The sequence below is a fragment of the Tursiops truncatus genome, chromosome 15 (assembly GCF_011762595.2).
Source record: "Tursiops truncatus isolate mTurTru1 chromosome 15, mTurTru1.mat.Y, whole genome shotgun sequence".
In the NCBI taxonomy this organism is placed as follows: domain Eukaryota; kingdom Metazoa; phylum Chordata; class Mammalia; order Artiodactyla; family Delphinidae; genus Tursiops; species Tursiops truncatus.
In genome coordinates, this window is record NC_047048.1 from 7116860 (window position 1) to 7143740 (window position 26881).

The following is a 26881-nucleotide window of genomic DNA, read 5'->3' on the forward strand; positions in this document are numbered from 1 at the left end:
CCAAGACTGCTACCACAGATACAGTAACGACACCCACATCAACGACACCTGCCACCTCGGAAACAACAGGATTGCCCGTCACCTCAACGACACAAACAACCAAGACTGCTACCACAGATACAGTAACGACACCCACATCAACGACACCTGCCACCTCGGAAACAACAGGATTGCCCGTCACCTCAACGACACAAACAACCAAGACTGCTACCACAGATACAGTAACGACACCCACATCAACGACACCTGCCACCTCGGAAACAACAGGATTGCCCGTCACCTCAACGACACAAACAACCAAGACTGCTACCACAGATACAGTAACGACACCCACATCAACGACACCTGCCACCTCGGAAACAACAGGATTGCCCGTCACCTCAACGACACAAACAACCAAGACTGCTACCACAGATACAGTAACGACACCCACATCAACGACACCTGCCACCTCGGAAACAACAGGATTGCCCGTCACCTCAACGACACAAACAACCAAGACTGCTACCACAGATACAGTAACGACACCCACATCAACGACACCTGCCACCTCGGAAACAACAGGATTGCCCGTCACCTCAACGACACAAACAACCAAGACTGCTACCACAGATACAGTAACGACACCCACATCAACGACACCTGCCACCTCGGAAACAACAGGATTGCCCGTCACCTCAACGACACAAACAACCAAGACTGCTACCACAGATACAGTAACGACACCCACATCAACGACACCTGCCACCTCGGAAACAACAGGATTGCCCGTCACCTCAACGACACAAACAACCAAGACTGCTACCACAGATACAGTAACGACACCCACATCAACGACACCTGCCACCTCGGAAACAACAGGATTGCCCGTCACCTCAACGACACAAACAACCAAGACTGCTACCACAGATACAGTAACGACACCCACATCAACGACACCTGCCACCTCGGAAACAACAGGATTGCCCGTCACCTCAACGACACAAACAACCAAGACTGCTACCACAGATACAGTAACGACACCCACATCAACGACACCTGCCACCTCGGAAACAACAGGATTGCCCGTCACCTCAACGACACAAACAACCAAGACTGCTACCACAGATACAGTAACGACACCCACATCAACGACACCTGCCACCTCGGAAACAACAGGATTGCCCGTCACCTCAACGACACAAACAACCAAGACTGCTACCACAGATACAGTAACGACACCCACATCAACGACACCTGCCACCTCGGAAACAACAGGATTGCCCGTCACCTCAACGACACAAACAACCAAGACTGCTACCACAGATACAGTAACGACACCCACATCAACGACACCTGCCACCTCGGAAACAACAGGATTGCCCGTCACCTCAACGACACAAACAACCAAGACTGCTACCACAGATACAGTAACGACACCCACATCAACGACACCTGCCACCTCGGAAACAACAGGATTGCCCGTCACCTCAACGACACAAACAACCAAGACTGCTACCACAGATACAGTAACGACACCCACATCAACGACACCTGCCACCTCGGAAACAACAGGATTGCCCGTCACCTCAACGACACAAACAACCAAGACTGCTACCACAGATACAGTAACGACACCCACATCAACGACACCTGCCACCTCGGAAACAACAGGATTGCCCGTCACCTCAACGACACAAACAACCAAGACTGCTACCACAGATACAGTAACGACACCCACATCAACGACACCTGCCACCTCGGAAACAACAGGATTGCCCGTCACCTCAACGACACAAACAACCAAGACTGCTACCACAGATACAGTAACGACACCCACATCAACGACACCTGCCACCTCGGAAACAACAGGATTGCCCGTCACCTCAACGACACAAACAACCAAGACTGCTACCACAGATACAGTAACGACACCCACATCAACGACACCTGCCACCTCGGAAACAACAGGATTGCCCGTCACCTCAACGACACAAACAACCAAGACTGCTACCACAGATACAGTAACGACACCCACATCAACGACACCTGCCACCTCGGAAACAACAGGATTGCCCGTCACCTCAACGACACAAACAACCAAGACTGCTACCACAGATACAGTAACGACACCCACATCAACGACACCTGCCACCTCGGAAACAACAGGATTGCCCGTCACCTCAACGACACAAACAACCAAGACTGCTACCACAGATACAGTAACGACACCCACATCAACGACACCTGCCACCTCGGAAACAACAGGATTGCCCGTCACCTCAACGACACAAACAACCAAGACTGCTACCACAGATACAGTAACGACACCCACATCAACGACACCTGCCACCTCGGAAACAACAGGATTGCCCGTCACCTCAACGACACAAACAACCAAGACTGCTACCACAGATACAGTAACGACACCCACATCAACGACACCTGCCACCTCGGAAACAACAGGATTGCCCGTCACCTCAACGACACAAACAACCAAGACTGCTACCACAGATACAGTAACGACACCCACATCAACGACACCTGCCACCTCGGAAACAACAGGATTGCCCGTCACCTCAACGACACAAACAACCAAGACTGCTACCACAGATACAGTAACGACACCCACATCAACGACACCTGCCACCTCGGAAACAACAGGATTGCCCGTCACCTCAACGACACAAACAACCAAGACTGCTACCACAGATACAGTAACGACACCCACATCAACGACACCTGCCACCTCGGAAACAACAGGATTGCCCGTCACCTCAACGACACAAACAACCAAGACTGCTACCACAGATACAGTAACGACACCCACATCAACGACACCTGCCACCTCGGAAACAACAGGATTGCCCGTCACCTCAACGACACAAACAACCAAGACTGCTACCACAGATACAGTAACGACACCCACATCAACGACACCTGCCACCTCGGAAACAACAGGATTGCCCGTCACCTCAACGACACAAACAACCAAGACTGCTACCACAGATACAGTAACGACACCCACATCAACGACACCTGCCACCTCGGAAACAACAGGATTGCCCGTCACCTCAACGACACAAACAACCAAGACTGCTACCACAGATACAGTAACGACACCCACATCAACGACACCTGCCACCTCGGAAACAACAGGATTGCCCGTCACCTCAACGACACAAACAACCAAGACTGCTACCACAGATACAGTAACGACACCCACATCAACGACACCTGCCACCTCGGAAACAACAGGATTGCCCGTCACCTCAACGACACAAACAACCAAGACTGCTACCACAGATACAGTAACGACACCCACATCAACGACACCTGCCACCTCGGAAACAACAGGATTGCCCGTCACCTCAACGACACAAACAACCAAGACTGCTACCACAGATACAGTAACGACACCCACATCAACGACACCTGCCACCTCGGAAACAACAGGATTGCCCGTCACCTCAACGACACAAACAACCAAGACTGCTACCACAGATACAGTAACGACACCCACATCAACGACACCTGCCACCTCGGAAACAACAGGATTGCCCGTCACCTCAACGACACAAACAACCAAGACTGCTACCACAGATACAGTAACGACACCCACATCAACGACACCTGCCACCTCGGAAACAACAGGATTGCCCGTCACCTCAACGACACAAACAACCAAGACTGCTACCACAGATACAGTAACGACACCCACATCAACGACACCTGCCACCTCGGAAACAACAGGATTGCCCGTCACCTCAACGACACAAACAACCAAGACTGCTACCACAGATACAGTAACGACACCCACATCAACGACACCTGCCACCTCGGAAACAACAGGATTGCCCGTCACCTCAACGACACAAACAACCAAGACTGCTACCACAGATACAGTAACGACACCCACATCAACGACACCTGCCACCTCGGAAACAACAGGATTGCCCGTCACCTCAACGACACAAACAACCAAGACTGCTACCACAGATACAGTAACGACACCCACATCAACGACACCTGCCACCTCGGAAACAACAGGATTGCCCGTCACCTCAACGACACAAACAACCAAGACTGCTACCACAGATACAGTAACGACACCCACATCAACGACACCTGCCACCTCGGAAACAACAGGATTGCCCGTCACCTCAACGACACAAACAACCAAGACTGCTACCACAGATACAGTAACGACACCCACATCAACGACACCTGCCACCTCGGAAACAACAGGATTGCCCGTCACCTCAACGACACAAACAACCAAGACTGCTACCACAGATACAGTAACGACACCCACATCAACGACACCTGCCACCTCGGAAACAACAGGATTGCCCGTCACCTCAACGACACAAACAACCAAGACTGCTACCACAGATACAGTAACGACACCCACATCAACGACACCTGCCACCTCGGAAACAACAGGATTGCCCGTCACCTCAACGACACAAACAACCAAGACTGCTACCACAGATACAGTAACGACACCCACATCAACGACACCTGCCACCTCGGAAACAACAGGATTGCCCGTCACCTCAACGACACAAACAACCAAGACTGCTACCACAGATACAGTAACGACACCCACATCAACGACACCTGCCACCTCGGAAACAACAGGATTGCCCGTCACCTCAACGACACAAACAACCAAGACTGCTACCACAGATACAGTAACGACACCCACATCAACGACACCTGCCACCTCGGAAACAACAGGATTGCCCGTCACCTCAACGACACAAACAACCAAGACTGCTACCACAGATACAGTAACGACACCCACATCAACGACACCTGCCACCTCGGAAACAACAGGATTGCCCGTCACCTCAACGACACAAACAACCAAGACTGCTACCACAGATACAGTAACGACACCCACATCAACGACACCTGCCACCTCGGAAACAACAGGATTGCCCGTCACCTCAACGACACAAACAACCAAGACTGCTACCACAGATACAGTAACGACACCCACATCAACGACACCTGCCACCTCGGAAACAACAGGATTGCCCGTCACCTCAACGACACAAACAACCAAGACTGCTACCACAGATACAGTAACGACACCCACATCAACGACACCTGCCACCTCGGAAACAACAGGATTGCCCGTCACCTCAACGACACAAACAACCAAGACTGCTACCACAGATACAGTAACGACACCCACATCAACGACACCTGCCACCTCGGAAACAACAGGATTGCCCGTCACCTCAACGACACAAACAACCAAGACTGCTACCACAGATACAGTAACGACACCCACATCAACGACACCTGCCACCTCGGAAACAACAGGATTGCCCGTCACCTCAACGACACAAACAACCAAGACTGCTACCACAGATACAGTAACGACACCCACATCAACGACACCTGCCACCTCGGAAACAACAGGATTGCCCGTCACCTCAACGACACAAACAACCAAGACTGCTACCACAGATACAGTAACGACACCCACATCAACGACACCTGCCACCTCGGAAACAACAGGATTGCCCGTCACCTCAACGACACAAACAACCAAGACTGCTACCACAGATACAGTAACGACACCCACATCAACGACACCTGCCACCTCGGAAACAACAGGATTGCCCGTCACCTCAACGACACAAACAACCAAGACTGCTACCACAGATACAGTAACGACACCCACATCAACGACACCTGCCACCTCGGAAACAACAGGATTGCCCGTCACCTCAACGACACAAACAACCAAGACTGCTACCACAGATACAGTAACGACACCCACATCAACGACACCTGCCACCTCGGAAACAACAGGATTGCCCGTCACCTCAACGACACAAACAACCAAGACTGCTACCACAGATACAGTAACGACACCCACATCAACGACACCTGCCACCTCGGAAACAACAGGATTGCCCGTCACCTCAACGACACAAACAACCAAGACTGCTACCACAGATACAGTAACGACACCCACATCAACGACACCTGCCACCTCGGAAACAACAGGATTGCCCGTCACCTCAACGACACAAACAACCAAGACTGCTACCACAGATACAGTAACGACACCCACATCAACGACACCTGCCACCTCGGAAACAACAGGATTGCCCGTCACCTCAACGACACAAACAACCAAGACTGCTACCACAGATACAGTAACGACACCCACATCAACGACACCTGCCACCTCGGAAACAACAGGATTGCCCGTCACCTCAACGACACAAACAACCAAGACTGCTACCACAGATACAGTAACGACACCCACATCAACGACACCTGCCACCTCGGAAACAACAGGATTGCCCGTCACCTCAACGACACAAACAACCAAGACTGCTACCACAGATACAGTAACGACACCCACATCAACGACACCTGCCACCTCGGAAACAACAGGATTGCCCGTCACCTCAACGACACAAACAACCAAGACTGCTACCACAGATACAGTAACGACACCCACATCAACGACACCTGCCACCTCGGAAACAACAGGATTGCCCGTCACCTCAACGACACAAACAACCAAGACTGCTACCACAGATACAGTAACGACACCCACATCAACGACACCTGCCACCTCGGAAACAACAGGATTGCCCGTCACCTCAACGACACAAACAACCAAGACTGCTACCACAGATACAGTAACGACACCCACATCAACGACACCTGCCACCTCGGAAACAACAGGATTGCCCGTCACCTCAACGACACAAACAACCAAGACTGCTACCACAGATACAGTAACGACACCCACATCAACGACACCTGCCACCTCGGAAACAACAGGATTGCCCGTCACCTCAACGACACAAACAACCAAGACTGCTACCACAGATACAGTAACGACACCCACATCAACGACACCTGCCACCTCGGAAACAACAGGATTGCCCGTCACCTCAACGACACAAACAACCAAGACTGCTACCACAGATACAGTAACGACACCCACATCAACGACACCTGCCACCTCGGAAACAACAGGATTGCCCGTCACCTCAACGACACAAACAACCAAGACTGCTACCACAGATACAGCAACGACACCCACATCAACGACACCTGCCACCTCGGAAACAACAGGATTGCCCGTCACCTCAACGACACAAACAACCAAGACTGCTACCACAGATACAGTAACGACACCCACATCAACGACACCTGCCACCTCGGAAACAACAGGATTGCCCGTCACCTCAACGACACAAACAACCAAGACTGCTACCACAGATACAGTAACGACACCCACATCAACGACACCTGCCACCTCGGAAACAACAGGATTGCCCGTCACCTCAACGACACAAACAACCAAGACTGCTACCACAGATACAGTAACGACACCCACATCAACGACACCTGCCACCTCGGAAACAACAGGATTGCCCGTCACCTCAACGACACAAACAACCAAGACTGCTACCACAGATACAGTAACGACACCCACATCAACGACACCTGCCACCTCGGAAACAACAGGATTGCCCGTCACCTCAACGACACAAACAACCAAGACTGCTACCACAGATACAGTAACGACACCCACATCAACGACACCTGCCACCTCGGAAACAACAGGATTGCCCGTCACCTCAACGACACAAACAACCAAGACTGCTACCACAGATACAGTAACGACACCCACATCAACGACACCTGCCACCTCGGAAACAACAGGATTGCCCGTCACCTCAACGACACAAACAACCAAGACTGCTACCACAGATACAGTAACGACACCCACATCAACGACACCTGCCACCTCGGAAACAACAGGATTGCCCGTCACCTCAACGACACAAACAACCAAGACTGCTACCACAGATACAGTAACGACACCCACATCAACGACACCTGCCACCTCGGAAACAACAGGATTGCCCGTCACCTCAACGACACAAACAACCAAGACTGCTACCACAGATACAGTAACGACACCCACATCAACGACACCTGCCACCTCGGAAACAACAGGATTGCCCGTCACCTCAACGACACAAACAACCAAGACTGCTACCACAGATACAGTAACGACACCCACATCAACGACACCTGCCACCTCGGAAACAACAGGATTGCCCGTCACCTCAACGACACAAACAACCAAGACTGCTACCACAGATACAGTAACGACACCCACATCAACGACACCTGCCACCTCGGAAACAACAGGATTGCCCGTCACCTCAACGACACAAACAACCAAGACTGCTACCACAGATACAGTAACGACACCCACATCAACGACACCTGCCACCTCGGAACAACAGGATTGCCCGTCACCTCAACGACACAAACAACCAAGACTGCTACCACAGATACAGTAACGACACCCACATCAACGACACCTGCCACCTCGGAAACAACAGGATTGCCCGTCACCTCAACGACACAAACAACCAAGACTGCTACCACAGATACAGTAACGACACCCACATCAACGACACCTGCCACCTCGGAAACAACAGGATTGCCCGTCACCTCAACGACACAAACAACCAAGACTGCTACCACAGATACAGTAACGACACCCACATCAACGACACCTGCCACCTCGGAAACAACAGGATTGCCCGTCACCTCAACGACACAAACAACCAAGACTGCTACCACAGATACAGTAACGACACCCACATCAACGACACCTGCCACCTCGGAAACAACAGGATTGCCCGTCACCTCAACGACACAAACAACCAAGACTGCTACCACAGATACAGTAACGACACCCACATCAACGACACAAACAACCAAGACTGCTACCACAGATACAGTAACGACACCCACATCAACGACACCTGCCACCTCGGAAACAACAGGATTGCCCGTCACCTCAACGACACAAACAACCAAGACTGCTACCACAGATACAGTAACGACACCCACATCAACGACACCTGCCACCTCGGAAACAACAGGATTGCCCGTCACCTCAACGACACAAACAACCAAGACTGCTACCACAGATACAGTAACGACACCCACATCAACGACACCTGCCACCTCGGAAACAACAGGATTGCCCGTCACCTCAACGACACAAACAACCAAGACTGCTACCACAGATACAGTAACGACACCACATCAACGACACCTGCCACCTCGGAAACAACAGGATTGCCCGTCACCTCAACGACACAAACAACCAAGACTGCTACCACAGATACAGTAACGACACCCACATCAACGACACCTGCCACCTCGGAAACAACAGGATTGCCCGTCACCTCAACGACACAAACAACCAAGACTGCTACCACAGATACAGTAACGACACCCACATCAACGACACCTGCCACCTCGGAAACAACAGGATTGCCCGTCACCTCAACGACACAAACAACCAAGACTGCTACCACAGATACAGTAACGACACCCACATCAACGACACCTGCCACCTCGGAAACAACAGGATTGCCCGTCACCTCAACGACACAAACAACCAAGACTGCTACCACAGATACAGTAACGACACCCACATCAACGACACCTGCCACCTCGGAAACAACAGGATTGCCCGTCACCTCAACGACACAAACAACCAAGACTGCTACCACAGATACAGTAACGACACCCACATCAACGACACCTGCCACCTCGGAAACAACAGGATTGCCCGTCACCTCAACGACACAAACAACCAAGACTGCTACCACAGATACAGTAACGACACCCACATCACGACACCTGCCACCTCGGAAACAACAGGATTGCCCGTCACCTCAACGACACAAACAACCAAGACTGCTACCACAGATACAGTAACGACACCCACATCAACGACACCTGCCACCTCGGAAACAACAGGATTGCCCGTCACCTCAACGACACAAACAACCAAGACTGCTACCACAGATACAGTAACGACACCCACATCAACGACACCTGCCACCTCGGAAACAACAGGATTGCCCGTCACCTCAACGACACAAACAACCAAGACTGCTACCACAGATACAGTAACGACACCCACATCAACCACACCTGCCACCTCGGAAACAACAGGATTGCCCGTCACCTCAACGACACCTGCCACCTCGGAAACAACAGGATTGCCCGTCACCTCAACGACACAAACAACCAAGACTGCTACCACAGATACAGTAACGACACCCACATCAACGACACCTGCCACCTCGGAAACAACAGGATTGCCCGTCACCTCAACGACACAAACAACCAAGACTGCTACCACAGATACAGTAACGACACCCACATCAACGACACCTGCCACCTCGGAACAACAGGATTGCCCGTCACTCAACGACACAAACAACTGCTACCACTACACAGATACGTAACGACACCCACACACCGACACCTGCCACCTCGGAAACAACAGGATGCCCGTCACCTCAACGACACAAACAACCAAGACTGCTACCACAGATACAGTAACGACACCCACATCAACGACACCTGCCACCTCGGAAACAACAGGATTGCCCGTCACCTCAACGACACAAACAACCAAGACTGCTACCACAGATACAGTAACGACACCCACATCAACGACACCTGCCACCTCGGAAACAACAGGATTGCCCGTCACCTCAACGACACAAACAACCAAGACTGCTACCACAGATACAGTAACGACACCACCCACATCAACGACACCTGCCACCTCGGAAACAACAGGATTGCCCGTCACCTCAACGACACAAACAACCAAGACTGCTACCACAGATACAGTAACGACACCCACATCAACGACACCTGCCACCTCGGAAACAACAGGATTGCCCGTCACCTCAACGACACAAACAACCAGACTGCTACCACAGATACAGTAACGACACCCACATCAACGACACCTGCCACCTCGGAAACAACAGGATTGCCCGTCACCTCAACGACACAAACAACCAAGACTGCTACCACAGATACAGTAACGACACCCACATCAACGACACCTGCCACCTCGGAAACAACAGGATTGCCCGTCACCTCAACGACACAAACAACCAAGACTGCTACCACAGATACAGTAACGACACCCACATCAACGACACCTGCCACCTCGGAAACAACAGGATTGCCCGTCACCTCAACGACACAAACAACCAAGACTGCTACCACAGATACAGTAACGACACCCACATCAACGACACCTGCCACCTCGGAAACAACAGGATTGCCCGTCACCTCAACGACACAAACAACCAAGACTGCTACCACAGATACAGTAACGACACCCACATCAACGACACCTGCCACCTCGGAAACAACAGGATTGCCCGTCACCTCAACGACACAAACACAAGACTGCTACCACAGATACAGTAACGACACCCACATCAACGACACCTGCCACCTCGGAAACAACAGGATTGCCCGTCACCTCAACGACACAAACAACCAAGACTGCTACCACAGATACAGTAACGACACCCACATCAACGACACCTGCCACCTCGGAAACAACAGGATTGCCCGTCACCTCAACGACACAAACAACCAAGACTGCTACCACAGATACAGTAACGACACCCACATCAACGACACCTGCCACCTCGGAAACAACAGGATTGCCCGTCACCTCAACGACACAAACAACCAAGACTGCTACCACAGATACAGTAACGACACCCACATCAACGACACCTGCCACCTCGGAACAACAGGATTGCCCGTCACCTCAACGACACAAACAACCAAGACTGCTACCACAGATACAGTAACGACACCCACATCAACGACACCTGCCACCTCGGAAACAACAGGATTGCCCGTCACCTCAACGACACAAATAACCAAGACTGCTACCACAGATACAGTAACGACACCCACATCAACGACACCTGCCACCTCGGAAACAACAGGATTGCCCGTCACCTCAACGACACAAACAACCAAGACTGCTACCACAGATACAGTAACGACACCCACATCAACGACACCTGCCACCTCGGAAACAACAGGATTGCCCGTCACCTCAACGACACAAAAACCAAGACTGCTACCACAGATACAGTAACGACACCCACATCAACGACACCTGCCACCTCGGAAACAACAGGATTGCCCGTCACCTCAACGACACAAACAACCAAGACTGCTACCACAGATACAGTAACGACACCCACATCAACGACACCTGCCACCTCGGAAACAACAGGATTGCCCGTCACCTCAACGACACAAACAACCAAGACTGCTACCACAGATACAGTAACGACACCCACATCAACGACACCTGCCACCTCGGAAACAACAGGATTGCCCGTCACCTCAACGACACAAACAACCAAGACTGCTACCACAGATACAGTAACGACACCCACATCAACGACACCTGCCACCTCGGAAACAACAGGATTGGCCCGCCACTCAACGACACAAACAACAAGACTGCTACCACAGATACAGTAACGACACCCACATCAACGACACCTGCCACCTCGGAAACAACAGGATTGCCCGTCACCTCAACGACACAAACAACCAAGACTGCTACCACAGATACAGTAACGACACCCACATCAACGACACCTGCCACCTCGGAAACAACAGGATTGCCGTCACCTCAACGACACAAAAAAAACCAAGACTGCTACCACAGATACAGTAACGACACCCCCACATCAACGACACCTGCCACCTCGGAAACAACAGGATTGCCCGTCACCTCAACGACACAAACAACCAAGACTGCTACCAAAGATACAGTAACGACACCCCATCTCTCCCCCCCCCCCCTCAACGACACCTGCCACGTCGGAAACAACAGGATTGCCCGTCACCTCAACGACACAAACAACCAAGACTGCTACCACAGATACAGTAACGACACCCACATCAACGACACCTGCCACCTCGGAAAAAACAGGATTGCCCGTCACCTCAACGACACAAACAACCAAGACTGCTACCACAGATACAGTAACGACACCCACATCAACGACACCTGCCACCTCGGAAACAACAGGATTGCCCGTCACCTCAACGACACAAACACAAAGACGCTACCACAGATACAGTAACGACACCCACATCAACGACACCTGCCACCTCGGAAACAACAGGATTGCCCGTCACCTCAACGACACAAACAACCAAGACTGCTACCACAGATACAGTAACGACACCCACATCAACGACACCTGCCACCTCGGAAACAACAGGATTGCCCGTCACCTCAACGACACAAACAACCAAGACTGCTACCACAGATACAGTAACGACACCCACATCAACGACACCTGCCACCTCGGAAACAACAGGATTGCCCGTCACCTCAACGACACAAACAACCAAGACTGCTACCACAGATACAGCAACGACACCCACATCAACGACACCTGCCACCTCGGAAACAACAGGATTGCCCGTCACCTCAACGACACAAACAACCAAGACTGCTACCACAGATACAGTAACGACACCCACATCAACCACACCTGCCACCTCGGAAACAACAGGATTGCCCGTCACCTCAACGACACAAACAACCAAGACTGCTACCACAGATACAGTAACGACACCCACATCAACGACACCTGCCACCTCGTAAACAACAGGATTGCCCGTCACCTCAACGACACAAACAACCAAGACTGCTACCACAGATACAGTAACGACACCCACATCAACGACACCTGCCACCTCGGAAACAACAGGATTGCCCGTCACCTCAACGACACAAACAACCAAGACTGCTACCACAGATACAGTAACGACACCCACATCAACGACACCTGCCACCTCGGAAACAACAGGATTGCCCGTCACCTCAACGACACAAACAACCAAGACTGCTACCACAGATACAGTAACGACACCCACATCAACGACACCTGCCACCTCGGAAACAACAGGATTGCCCGTCACCTCAACGACACAAACAACCAAGACTGCTACCACAGATACAGTAACGACACCCACATCAACGACACCTGCCACCTCGGAAACAACAGGATTGCCCGTCACCTCAACGACACAAACAACCAAGACTGCTACCACAGATACAGTAACGACACCCACATCAACCACACCTGCCACCTCGGAAACAACAGGATTGCCCGTCACCTCAACGACACAAACAACCAAGACTGCTACCACAGATACAGCAACGACACCCACATCAACGACACCTGCCACCTCGGAAACAACAGGATTGCCCGTCACCTCAACGACACAAACAACCAAGACTGCTACCACAGATACAGTAACGACACCCACATCAACGACACCTGCCACCTCGGAAACAACAGGATTGCCCGTCACCTCAACGACACAAACAACCAAGACTGCTACCACAGATACAGTAACGACACCCACATCAACGACACCTGCCATTCGGAAACAACAGGATTGCCCGTCACCTCAACGACACAAACAACCAAGACTGCTACCACAGATACAGTAACGACACCCACATCAACGACACCTGCCACCTCGGAAACAACAGGATTGCCCGTCACCTCAACGACACAAACAACCAAGACTGCTACCACAGATACAGTAACGACACCCACATCAACGACACCTGCCACCTGCCCTCGGAAACAACAGGATTGCCCGTCACCTCAACGACACAAACAACCAAGACTGCTACCACAGATACAGTAACGACACCCACATCAACGACACCTGCCACCTCGGAAACAACAGGATTGCCCGTCACCTCAACGACACAAACAACCAAGACTGCTACCACAGATACAGTAACGACACCCACATCAACGACACCTGCCACCTCGGAAACAACAGGATTGCCCGTCACCTCAACGACACAAACAACCAAGACTGCTACCACAGATACAGTAACGACACCCACATCAACGACACCTGCCACCTCGGAAACAACAGGATTGCCCGTCACCTCAACGACACAAACAACCAAGACTGCTACCACAGATACAGTAACGACACCCACATCAACGACACCTGCCACCTCGGAAACAACAGGATTGCCCGTCACCTCAACGACACAAACAACCAGACTGCTACCACAGATACAGTAACGACACCCACATCAACGACACCTGCCACCTCGGAAACAACAGGATTGCCCGTCACCTCAACGACACAAACAACCAAGACTGCTACCACAGATACAGTAACGACACCCACATCAACGACACCTGCCACCTCGGAAACAACAGGATTGCCCGTCACCTCAACGACACAAACAACAACGACTGCTACCACAGATACAGTAACGACACCCACATCAACGACACCTGCCACCTCGGAAACAACAGGATTGCCCGTCACCTCAACGACACAAACAACCAAGACTGCTACCACAGATACAGTAACGACACCCACATCAACGACACCTGCCACCTCGGAAACAACAGGATTGCCCGTCACCTCAACGACACAAACAACCAAGACTGCTACCACAGATACAGTAACGACACCCACATCAACGACACCTGCCACCTCGGAAACAACAGGATTGCCCGTCACCTCAACGACACAAACAACCAAGACTGCTACCACAGATACAGTAACGACACCCACATCAACGACACCTGCCACCTCGGAAACAACAGGATTGCCCGTCACCTCAACGACACAAACAACCAAGACTGCTACCACAGATACAGTAACGACACCCACATCAACGACACCTGCCACCTCGGAAACAACAGGATTGCCCGTCACCTCAACGACACAAACAACCAAGACTGCTACCACAGATACAGCAACGACACCCACATCAACGACACCTGCCACCTCGGAAACAACAGGATTGCCCGTCACCTCAACGACACAAACAACCAAGACTGCTACCACAGATACAGTAACGACACCCACATCAACGACACCTGCCACCTCGGAAACAACAGGATTGCCCGTCACCTCAACGACACAAACAACCAAGACTGCTACCACAGATACAGTAACGACACCCACATCAACGACACCTGCCACCTCGGAAACAACAGGATTGCCCGTCACCTCAACGACACAAACAACCAAGACTGCTACCACAGATACAGTAACGACACCCCCATCAACGACACCTGCCACCTCGGAAACAACAGGATTGCCCGTCACCTCAACGACACAAACAACCAAGACTGCTACCACAGATACACAGTAACGACACCCACATCAACGACACCTGCCACCTCGGAAACAACAGGATTGCCCGTCACCTCAACGACACAAACAACCAAGACTGCTACCACAGATACAGTAACGACACCCACATCAACGACACCTGCCACCTCGGAAACAACAGGATTGCCCGTCACCTCAACGACACAAACAACCAAGACTGCTACCACAGATACAGTAACGACACCCACATCAACGACACCTGCCACCTCGGAAACAACAGGATTGCCCGTCACCTCAACGACACAAACAACCAAGACTGCTACCACAGATACAGTAACGACACCCACATCAACCACACCTGCCACCTCGGAAACAACAGGATTGCCCGTCACCTCAACGACACAAACAACCAAGACTGCTACCACAGATACAGTAACGACACCCACATCAACGACACCTGCCACCTCGGAAACAACAGGATTGCCCGTCACCTCAACGACACAAACAACCAAGACTGCTACCACAGATACAGCAACGACACCCACATCAACGACACCTGCCACCTCGGAAACAACAGGATTGCCCGTCACCTCAACGACACAAACAACCAAGACTGCTACCACAGATACAGTAACGACACCCACATCAACCACACCTGCCACCTCGGAAACAACAGGATTGCCCGTCACCTCAACGACACAAACAACCAAGACTGCTACCACAGATACAGTAACGACACCCACATCAACGACACCTGCCACCTCGGAAACAACAGGATTGCCCGTCACCTCAACGACACAAACAACCAAGACTGCTACCACAGATACAGTAACGACACCCACATCAACGACACCTGCCACCTCGGAAACAACAGGATTGCCCGTCACCTCAACGACACAAACAACCAAGACTGCTACCACAGATACAGTAACGACACCCACATCAACGACACCTGCCACCTCGGAAACAACAGGATTGCCCGTCACCTCAACGACACAAACAACCAAGACTGCTACCACAGATACAGTAACGACACCCACATCAACGACACCTGCCACCTCGGAAACAACAGGATTGCCCGTCACCTCAACGACACAAACAACCAAGACTGCTACCACAGATACAGTAACGACACCCACATCAACGACACCTGCCACCTCGGAAACAACAGGATTGCCCGTCACCTCAACGACACAAACAACCAAGACTGCTACCACAGATACAGTAACGACACCCACATCAACGACACCTGCCACCTCGGAAACAACAGGATTGCCCGTCACCTCAACGACACAAACAACCAAGACTGCTACCACAGATACAGTAACGACACCCACATCAACGACACCTGCCACCTCGGAAACAACAGGATTGCCCGTCACCTCAACGACACAAACAACCAAGACTGCTACCACAGATACAGCAACGACACCCACATCAACGACACCTGCCACCTCGGAAACAACAGGATTGCCCGTCACCTCAACGACACAAACAACCAAGACTGCTACCACAGATACAGTAACGACACCCACATCAACGACACCTGCCACCTCGGAAACAACAGGATTGCCCGTCACCTCAACGACACAAACAACCAAGACTGCTACCACAGATACAGTAACGACACCCACATCAACCACACCTGCCACCTCGGAAACAACAGGATTGCCCGTCACCTCAACGACACAAACAACCAAGACTGCTACCACAGATACAGTAACGACACCCACATCAACGACACCTGCCACCTCGGAAACAACAGGATTGCCCGTCACCTCAACGACACAAACAACCAAGACTGCTACCACAGATACAGTAACGACACCCACATCAACGACACCTGCCACCTCGGAAACAACAGGATTGCCCGTCACCTCAACGACACAAACAACCAAGACTGCTACCACAGATACAGTAACGACACCCACATCAACGACACAAACAACCAAGACTGCTACCACAGATACAGTAACGACACCCACATCAACGACACCTGCCACCTCGGAAACAACAGGATTGCCCGTCACCTCAACGACACAAACAACCAAGACTGCTACCACAGATACAGTAACGACACCCACATCAACGACACCTGCCACCTCGGAAACAACAGGATTGCCCGTCACCTCAACGACACAAACAACCAAGACTGCTACCACAGATACAGTAACGACACCCACTATCAACGACACCTGCCACCTCGGAAACAACAGGATTGCCCGTCACCTCAACGACACAAACAACCAAGACTGCTACCACAGATACAGTAACGACACCCCCACATCAACGACAACCTGCCACCTCGGAAACAACAGGATTTGCCCGTCACCTCAACGACACAAACAACCAAGACTGCTACCACAGATACAGTAACGACACCCACATCAACGACACCTGCCTACTCGGAAACAACAGGATTGCCCGTCACCTCAACGACACAAACAACCAAGACTGCTACCACAGATACAGTAACGACACCCACATCAACGACACCTGCCACCTCGGAAACAACAGGATTGCCCGTCACCTCAACGACACAAACAACCAATGACTGCTACCACAGATACAGTAACGACACCCACATCAACGACACCTGCCACCTCGGAAACAACAGGATTGCCCGTCACCTCAACGACACAAACAACCAGACTGCTACCACAGATACAGTAACGACACCCACATCAACGACACCTGCCACCTCGGAAACAACAGGATTGCCCGTCACCTCAACGACACAAACAACCAAGACTGCTACCACAGATACAGTAACGACACCCACATCAACGACACCTGCCACCTCGGAAACAACAGGATTGCCCGTCACCTCAACGACACAAACAACCAAGACTGCTACCACAGATACAGTAACGACACCCACATCAACGACACCTGCCACCTCGGAAACAACAGGATTGCCCGTCACCTCAACGACACAAACAACCAAGACTGCTACCACAGATACAGTAACGACACACACATCAACGACACCTGCCACCTCGGAAACAACAGGATTGCCCGTCACCTCAACGACACAAACAACCAAGACTGCTACCACAGATACAGTAACGACACCCACATCAACGACACCTGCCACCTCGGAAACAACAGGATTGCCCGTCACCTCAACGACACAACAACCAAGACTGCTACCACAGATACAGTACGACACCCACATCAACGACACCTGCCACCACCGAAACAACAGGATTGCCCGTCACCTCAACGACACAAACAACCAAGACTGCTACCACAGATACAGTAACGACACCCACATCAACGACACCTGCCACCTCGGAAACAACAGGATTGCCCGTCACCTCAACGACACAAACAACCAAGACTGCTACCACAGATACAGTAACGACACCCACATCAACGACACCTGCCACCTCGGAAACAACAGGATTGCCCGTCACCTCAACGACACAAACAACCAAGACTGCTACACAGATACAGTAACGACACCCACATCAACGACACCTGCCACCTCGGAAACAACAGGATTGCCCGTCACCTCAACGACACAAACAACCAAGACTGCTACCACAGATACAGTAACGACACCCACATCAACCACACCTGCCACCTCGGAAACAACAGGATTGCCCGTCACCTCAACGACACAAATAACCAAGACTGCTACCACAGATACAGTAACGACACCCACATCAACCACACCTGCCACCTCGGAAACAACAGGATTGCCCCGTCACCTCAACGGACACAAACTAACCAAGACTGCTACCACAGATACAGTAACTGACACCCACATCAACCGACACCTGCCACCTCGGAAACAACAGGATTGCCCGTCACCTCAACGACACAAACAACCAAGACTGCTACCACAGATACAGTAACGACACCCACATCAACGACACCTGCCACCTCGGAAACAACAGCTTGGGCCGTCACCTCAACGACACAAACAACCAAGACTGCTACCACAGATACAGTAACGACACCCACATCAACGACACCTGCCACCTCGGAAACAACAGGATTGCCCGTCACCTCAACGACACAAACAACAAGACTGCTACCACAGATACAGAAACGACACCACATCAACGACACCTGCCACCTCGGAAACAACAGGATTGCCCGTCACCTCAAGACACAACAACCAAGACTGCTACACAGACTACAGTAACGACACCCACATCAACGACACCTGACACATCGGAAAACAACAGGATTGCCCGTCACCTCAACGACACAAATCAACCAAGACTTGCTACCACAGATACAGTAACGACACCCACATCAACGACACCTGCCACCTCGGAAACAACAGGATTGCCCCGTCACCTCAACGACACAAACAACCAAGACTGCTACCACAGATACAGTAACGACACCCACATCAACGACACCTGCCACCTCGGAAACAACAGGATTGCCCGTCACCTCAACGACACAAACAACCATAGACTGCTACCACAGATACAGTAACGACACCCACATCAACGACACCTGCCACCTCGGAAACAACAGGATTGCCCGTCACCTCAACGACACAAACAACCAAGACTGCTACCACAGATACAGTAACGACAACCACATCAACGAACACCTGCCACCTCGGAAACAACAGGATTGCCCGTCACCTCAACGACACAAACAACCAAGACTGCTACCACAGAATACAGTAACGACACCCACATCAACGACACCTGGCCACCTCGGAAACAACAGGATTGCCCGTCACCTCAACGACACAAACTAACCAAGACTGCTACCACAGATACAGTAACGACCCACATCAACGACACCTGCCACCCTCGGAAACAACAGGATTGCCCGTCACCTCAACGACACAAACAACCAAGACTGCTACCCACAGATACAGTAACGACACCCACATCAACACACCTGCCACCTCGGAAACAACAGGATTGCCCGTCACCTCAACGACACAAATAACCAAGACTGCTACCACAGATACAGTAACGACACCCACATCAACGACACCTGCCACCTCGGAAACAACAGGATTGCCCGTCACCTCAACGACACAAATAACCAAGACTGCTACCACAGATACAGTAACGACACCCACATCAACCACACCTGCCACCTCGGAAACAACAGGATTGCCCGTCACCTCAACGACACAAACATCCAAGACTGCTACCACAGATACAGTAACGACACCCACATCAACCACACCTGCCACCTCGGAAACAACAGGATTGCCCGTCACCTCAACGACACAAATAACCAAGACTGCTACCACAGATACAGTAACGACACCCACATCAACCACACCTGCCACCTCGGAAACAACAGGATTGCCCGTCACCTCAACGACACAAATAACCAAGACTGCTACCACAGATACAGTAACGACACCCACATCAACCACACCTGCCACCTCGGAAACAACAGGATTGCCCGTCACCTCAACGACACAAATAACCAAGACTGCTACCACAGATACAGTAACGACACCCACATCAACCACACCTGCCACCTCGGAAACAACAGGATTGCCCGTCACCTCAACGACACAAATAACCAAGACTGCTACCACAGATACAGTAACGACACCCACATCAACCACACCTGCCACCTCGGAAACAACAGGATTGCCCGTCACCTCAACGACACAAATAACCAAGACTGCTACCACAGATACAGTAACGACACCCACATCAACCACACCTGCCACCTCGGAAACAACAGGATTGCCCGTCACCTCAACGACACAAATAACCAAGACTGCTACCACAGATACAGTAACGACACCCACATCAACCACACCTGCCACCTCGGAAACAACAGGATTGCCCGTCACCTCAACGACACAAATAACCAAGACTGCTACCACAGATACAGTAACGACACCCACATCAACCACACCTGCCACCTCGGAAACAACAGGATTGCCCGTCACCTCAACGACACAACTAACCAAGACTGCTACCACAGATACAGTAACGACACCCACATCAACCACACCTGCCACCTCGGAAACAACAGGATTGCCCGTCACCTCAACGACACAAATAACCAAGACTGCTACCACAGATACAGTAACGACACCCACATCAACCACACCTGCCACCTCGGAAACAACAGGATTGCCCGTCACCTCAACGACACCCACATCAACGACACCTGCCACCTCGGAAACAACAGGATTGCCCGTCACCTCAACGACACAAACAACCAAGACTGCTACCACAGATACAGTAACGACACCCACATCAACGACACCTGCCACCTCGGAAACAACAGGATTGCCCGTCACCTCAACGACACAAAAACCAAGACTTGCTACCACAGATACAGTAACGACACCCACATCAACCACACCTGCCACCTCGGAAACAACAGGATTGCCCGTCACCTCAACGACACAAACAACCAAGACTGCTACCACAGATACAGTAACGACACCCACATCAACCACACCTGCCACCCTCGGAAACAACAGGATTGCCCGTCACCTCAACGACACAAACAACCAAGACTGCTACCACAGATACAGTAACGACACCCACATCAACGACACCTGCCACCTCGGAAACAACAGGATTGCCCGTCACCTCAACGACACAAACAACCAAGACTGCTACCACAGATACAGTAACGACACCCACATCAACGACACCTGCCACCTCGGAAACAACAGGATTGCCCGTCACCTCAACGACACAAACAACCAAGACTGCTACCACAGATACAGTAACGACACCTGCCACCTCGGAAACAACAGGATTGCCCGTCACCTCAACGACACAAACAACCAAGACTGCTACCACAGATACAGTAACGACACCCACATCAACCACACCTGCCACCTCGGAAACAACAGGATTGCCCGTCACCTCAACGACACAAACAACCAAGACTGCTACCACAGATACAGTAACGACACCCACATCAACCGACACCTGCCACCTCGGAAACAACAGGATTGCCCGTCACCTCAACGACACAAACAACCAAGACTGCTACCACAGATACAGCAACGACACCCACATCAACGACACCTGCCACCTCGGAAACAACAGGATTGCCCGTCACCTCAACGACACAAACAACCAAGACTGCTACCACAGATACAGCAACGACACCCACATCAACGACACCTGCCACCTCGGAAACAACAGGATTGCCCGTCACCTCAACGACACAAACAACCAAGACTGCTACCACAGATACAGTAACGACACCCACATCAACGACACCTGCCACCTCGGAAACAACAGGATTGCCCGTCACCTCAACGACACAAACAACCAAGACTGCTACCACAGATACAGCAACGACACCCACATCAACGACACCTGCCACCTCGGAAACAACAGGATTGCCCGTCACCTCAACGACACAAACAACCAAGACTGCTACCACAGATACAGTAACGACACCCACATCAACGACACCTGCCACCTCGGAAACAACAGGATTGCCCGTCACCTCAACGACACAAACAACCAAGACTGCTACCACAGATACAGCAACGACACCCACATCAACGACACCTGCCACCTCGGAAACAACAGGATTGCCCGTCACCTCAACGACACAAACAACCAAGACTGCTACCACAGATACAGCAACGACACCCACATCAACGACACCTGCCACCTCGGAAACAACAGGATTGCCCGTCACCTCAACGACACAAACAACCAAGACTGCTACCACAGATACAGCAACGACACCCACATCAACGACACCTGCCACCTCGGAAACAACAGGATTGCCCGTCACCTCAACGACACAAACAACCAAGACTGCTACCACAGATACAGCAACGACACCCACATCAACGACACCTGCCACCTCGGAAACAACAGGATTGCCCGTCACCTCAACGACACAAACAACCAAGACTGCTACCACAGATACAGCAACGACACCCACATCAACGACACCTGCCACCTCGGAAACAACAGGATTGCCCGTCACCTCAACGACACAAACAACCAAGACTGCTACCACAGATACAGCAACGACACCCACATCAACGACACCTGCCACCTCGGAAACAACAGGATTGCCCGTCACCTCAACGACACAAACAACCAAGACTGCTACCACAGATACAGCAACGACACCCACATCAACGACACCTGCCACCTCGGAAACAACAGGATTGCCCGTCACCTCAACGACACAAACAACCAAGACTGCTACCACAGATACAGCAACGACACCCACATCAACGACACCTGCCACCTCGGAAACAACAGGATTGCCCGTCACCTCAACGACACAAACAACCAAGACTGCTACCACAGATACAGCAACGACACCCACATCAACGACACCTGCCACCTCGGAAACAACAGGATTGCCCGTCACCTCAACGACACAAACAACCAAGACTGCTACCACAGATACAGCAACGACACCCACATCAACGACACCTGCCACCTCGGAAACAACAGGATTGCCCGTCACCTCAACGACACAAACAACCAAGACTGCTACCACAGATACAGCAACGACACCCACATCAACGACACCTGCCACCTCGGAAACAACAGGATTGCCCGTCACCTCAACGACACAAACAACCAAGACTGCTACCACAGATACAGCAACGACACCCACATCAACGACACCTGCCACCTCGGAAACAACAGGATTGCCCGTCACCTCAACGACACAAACAACCAAGACTGCTACCACAGATACAGCAACGACACCCACATCAACGACACCTGCCACCTCGGAAACAACAGGATTGCCCGTCACCTCAACGACACAAACAACCAAGACTGCTACCACAGATACAGCAACGACACCCACATCAACCACACCTGCCACCTCGGAAACAACAGGATTGCCCGTCACCTCAACGACACAAACAACCAAGACTGCTACCACAGATACAGCAACGACACCCACATCAACGACACCTGCCACCTCGGAAACAACAGGATTGCCCGTCACCTCAACGACACAAACAACCAAGACTGCTACCACAGATACAGCAACGACACCCACATCAACGACACCTGCCACCTCGGAAACAACAGGATTGCCCGTCACCTCAACGACACAAACAACCAAGACTGCTACCACAGATACAGCAACGACACCCACATCAACGACACCTGCCACCTCGGAAACAACAGGATTGCCCGTCACCTCAACGACACAAACAACCAAGACTGCTACCACAGATACAGTAACGACACCCACATCAACGACACCTGCCACCTCGGAAACAACAGGATTGCCCGTCACCTCAACGACACAAACAACCAAGACTGCTACCACAGATACAGCAACGACACCCACATCAACGACACCTGCCACCTCGGAAACAACAGGATTGCCCGTCACCTCAACGACACAAATAACCAAGACTGCTACTACAGATACTGCAACGACACCCACATCAACGACACCTGCCACCTCGGAAACAACAGGATTGCCCGTCACCTCAACGACACAAATAACCAAGACTGCTACCACAGATACAGTAACGACACCCACATCAATAACACCACAAAGTACACCAGACATCACGTCTTCAACCAATTTCTCTACTGGAAGAACAATGACACCAGCGAACACTGCGTCCACATCCTTGAGTACCACTGGTCCATTGACCCCCACCAGCAAACTCAGCTCCACACTCGCTCTTTCCAGCACCTCACCCACCCACACAAATATCATCCCATCTTCCCCTGCACCTTCGCGAACCTCAGAGCCAGTCTCCACTTCGACTGCAAACACTAGCCCTATGTCCACCCTGAGTACCACCATCCCCGCTACACACCCAACTTCTGGCCCTTCAACTCCCACCACTCCTCCCACCAGGTCCACAACAGAAATCACCACTCCCACGCACACTGAAGCTCCTGTCACCTCGATCACAGCCACTTTTCCCATTCTAGCCTCAACCACAGAAGTAGCCCAGTCTGGGACCACAAGCGTGGTAACAGCACGCACCTCAATAACAGCTCTCAGTACTTCAAGTGTTTCTCCCTCAACACCTTTCCCTGAATTGATTACTTCTACTAATGCAATAAGTACCCCTTTTAGTACCATCATCTCATCTTCAATACCTGAAATAACAATATCATCTCTATCTTCCATCAGCACAAGTTCACTGGTCTCTACGACAAGTAAGTCTTTTCCTACCTCCTCTCATGTCTACAGTACAGACATCACAGGGTCTTCTGTCCCTGCTTTTCCTACTTTTTCCTCATCTGAAACTGCAAGAACTTCTCTCACCACTTCTCCCCAAAATGGTAGCAGTCGTCTTACCCAAACCACCACCATGTTGACTCTTTCTTCCACTACCCAATGTCCAGAATCAATATCGGTTACAATAGTGTCTGCCTCTCCCACTACACCATGTATAGAAGTGGGTCCAAATCCTGAAGTTACTTCTACGCCCACCATCCCATTATCAGTTTTTACCTCTACTACTGAGAGGGCCACCTATCCCAGTTCCACCACCAGGACAACTGTGTTCCCTGCAAAAACGGACACTTCTACTTCCGTTTTCGAAACTGACCCCACTGACATGACTGATGCGCCTAGTTCTATCAGCACTGGAACCATCCCCATTAACACGGATTTCACGAGCACACAAAGACCCACCAGTGGCACCTGGATCAGCACCAACTTTGTAACTACCCCACATGTGCCCGGCTCCACTAGCCTCCCAGTGACCATGAAACCAAGTAGCAGCTTTTCAACTACCATGATGACTTCAAGCAAGCTGACGCGCCCCACCTCACACATCACCAGCGCTCCAGGGATACCAGCGGCTACCACCAAGACTCTCTCCACCCTTACGTCACCCAGGACAACTTTGACCACGACTCAGATGACCACACAGTCTAGGTTGACCACCACCCCA

General features: G+C 51.5%; 2 protein-coding genes across 2 annotated transcripts in view; both read left to right on the forward strand.

The window, feature by feature from the left end:
• The window catches only part of MUC3A (mucin 3A, cell surface associated), a 33672-nt gene extending 6807 nt beyond the window's left edge, over positions 1-26865 (forward strand). The window contains exon 2 of the mRNA XM_073793217.1: positions 26707-26865. Coding sequence (XP_073649318.1) covers positions 26707-26865 — 159 coding nt within the window. The remainder of the gene's footprint in view (positions 1-26706) is intronic.
• LOC117308183 (mucin-12) overlaps positions 1-26881 on the forward strand; it is a 65426-nt gene that overhangs the window by 9094 nt on the left and 29451 nt on the right. The gene's annotated exons all lie outside the window — the stretch shown is intronic.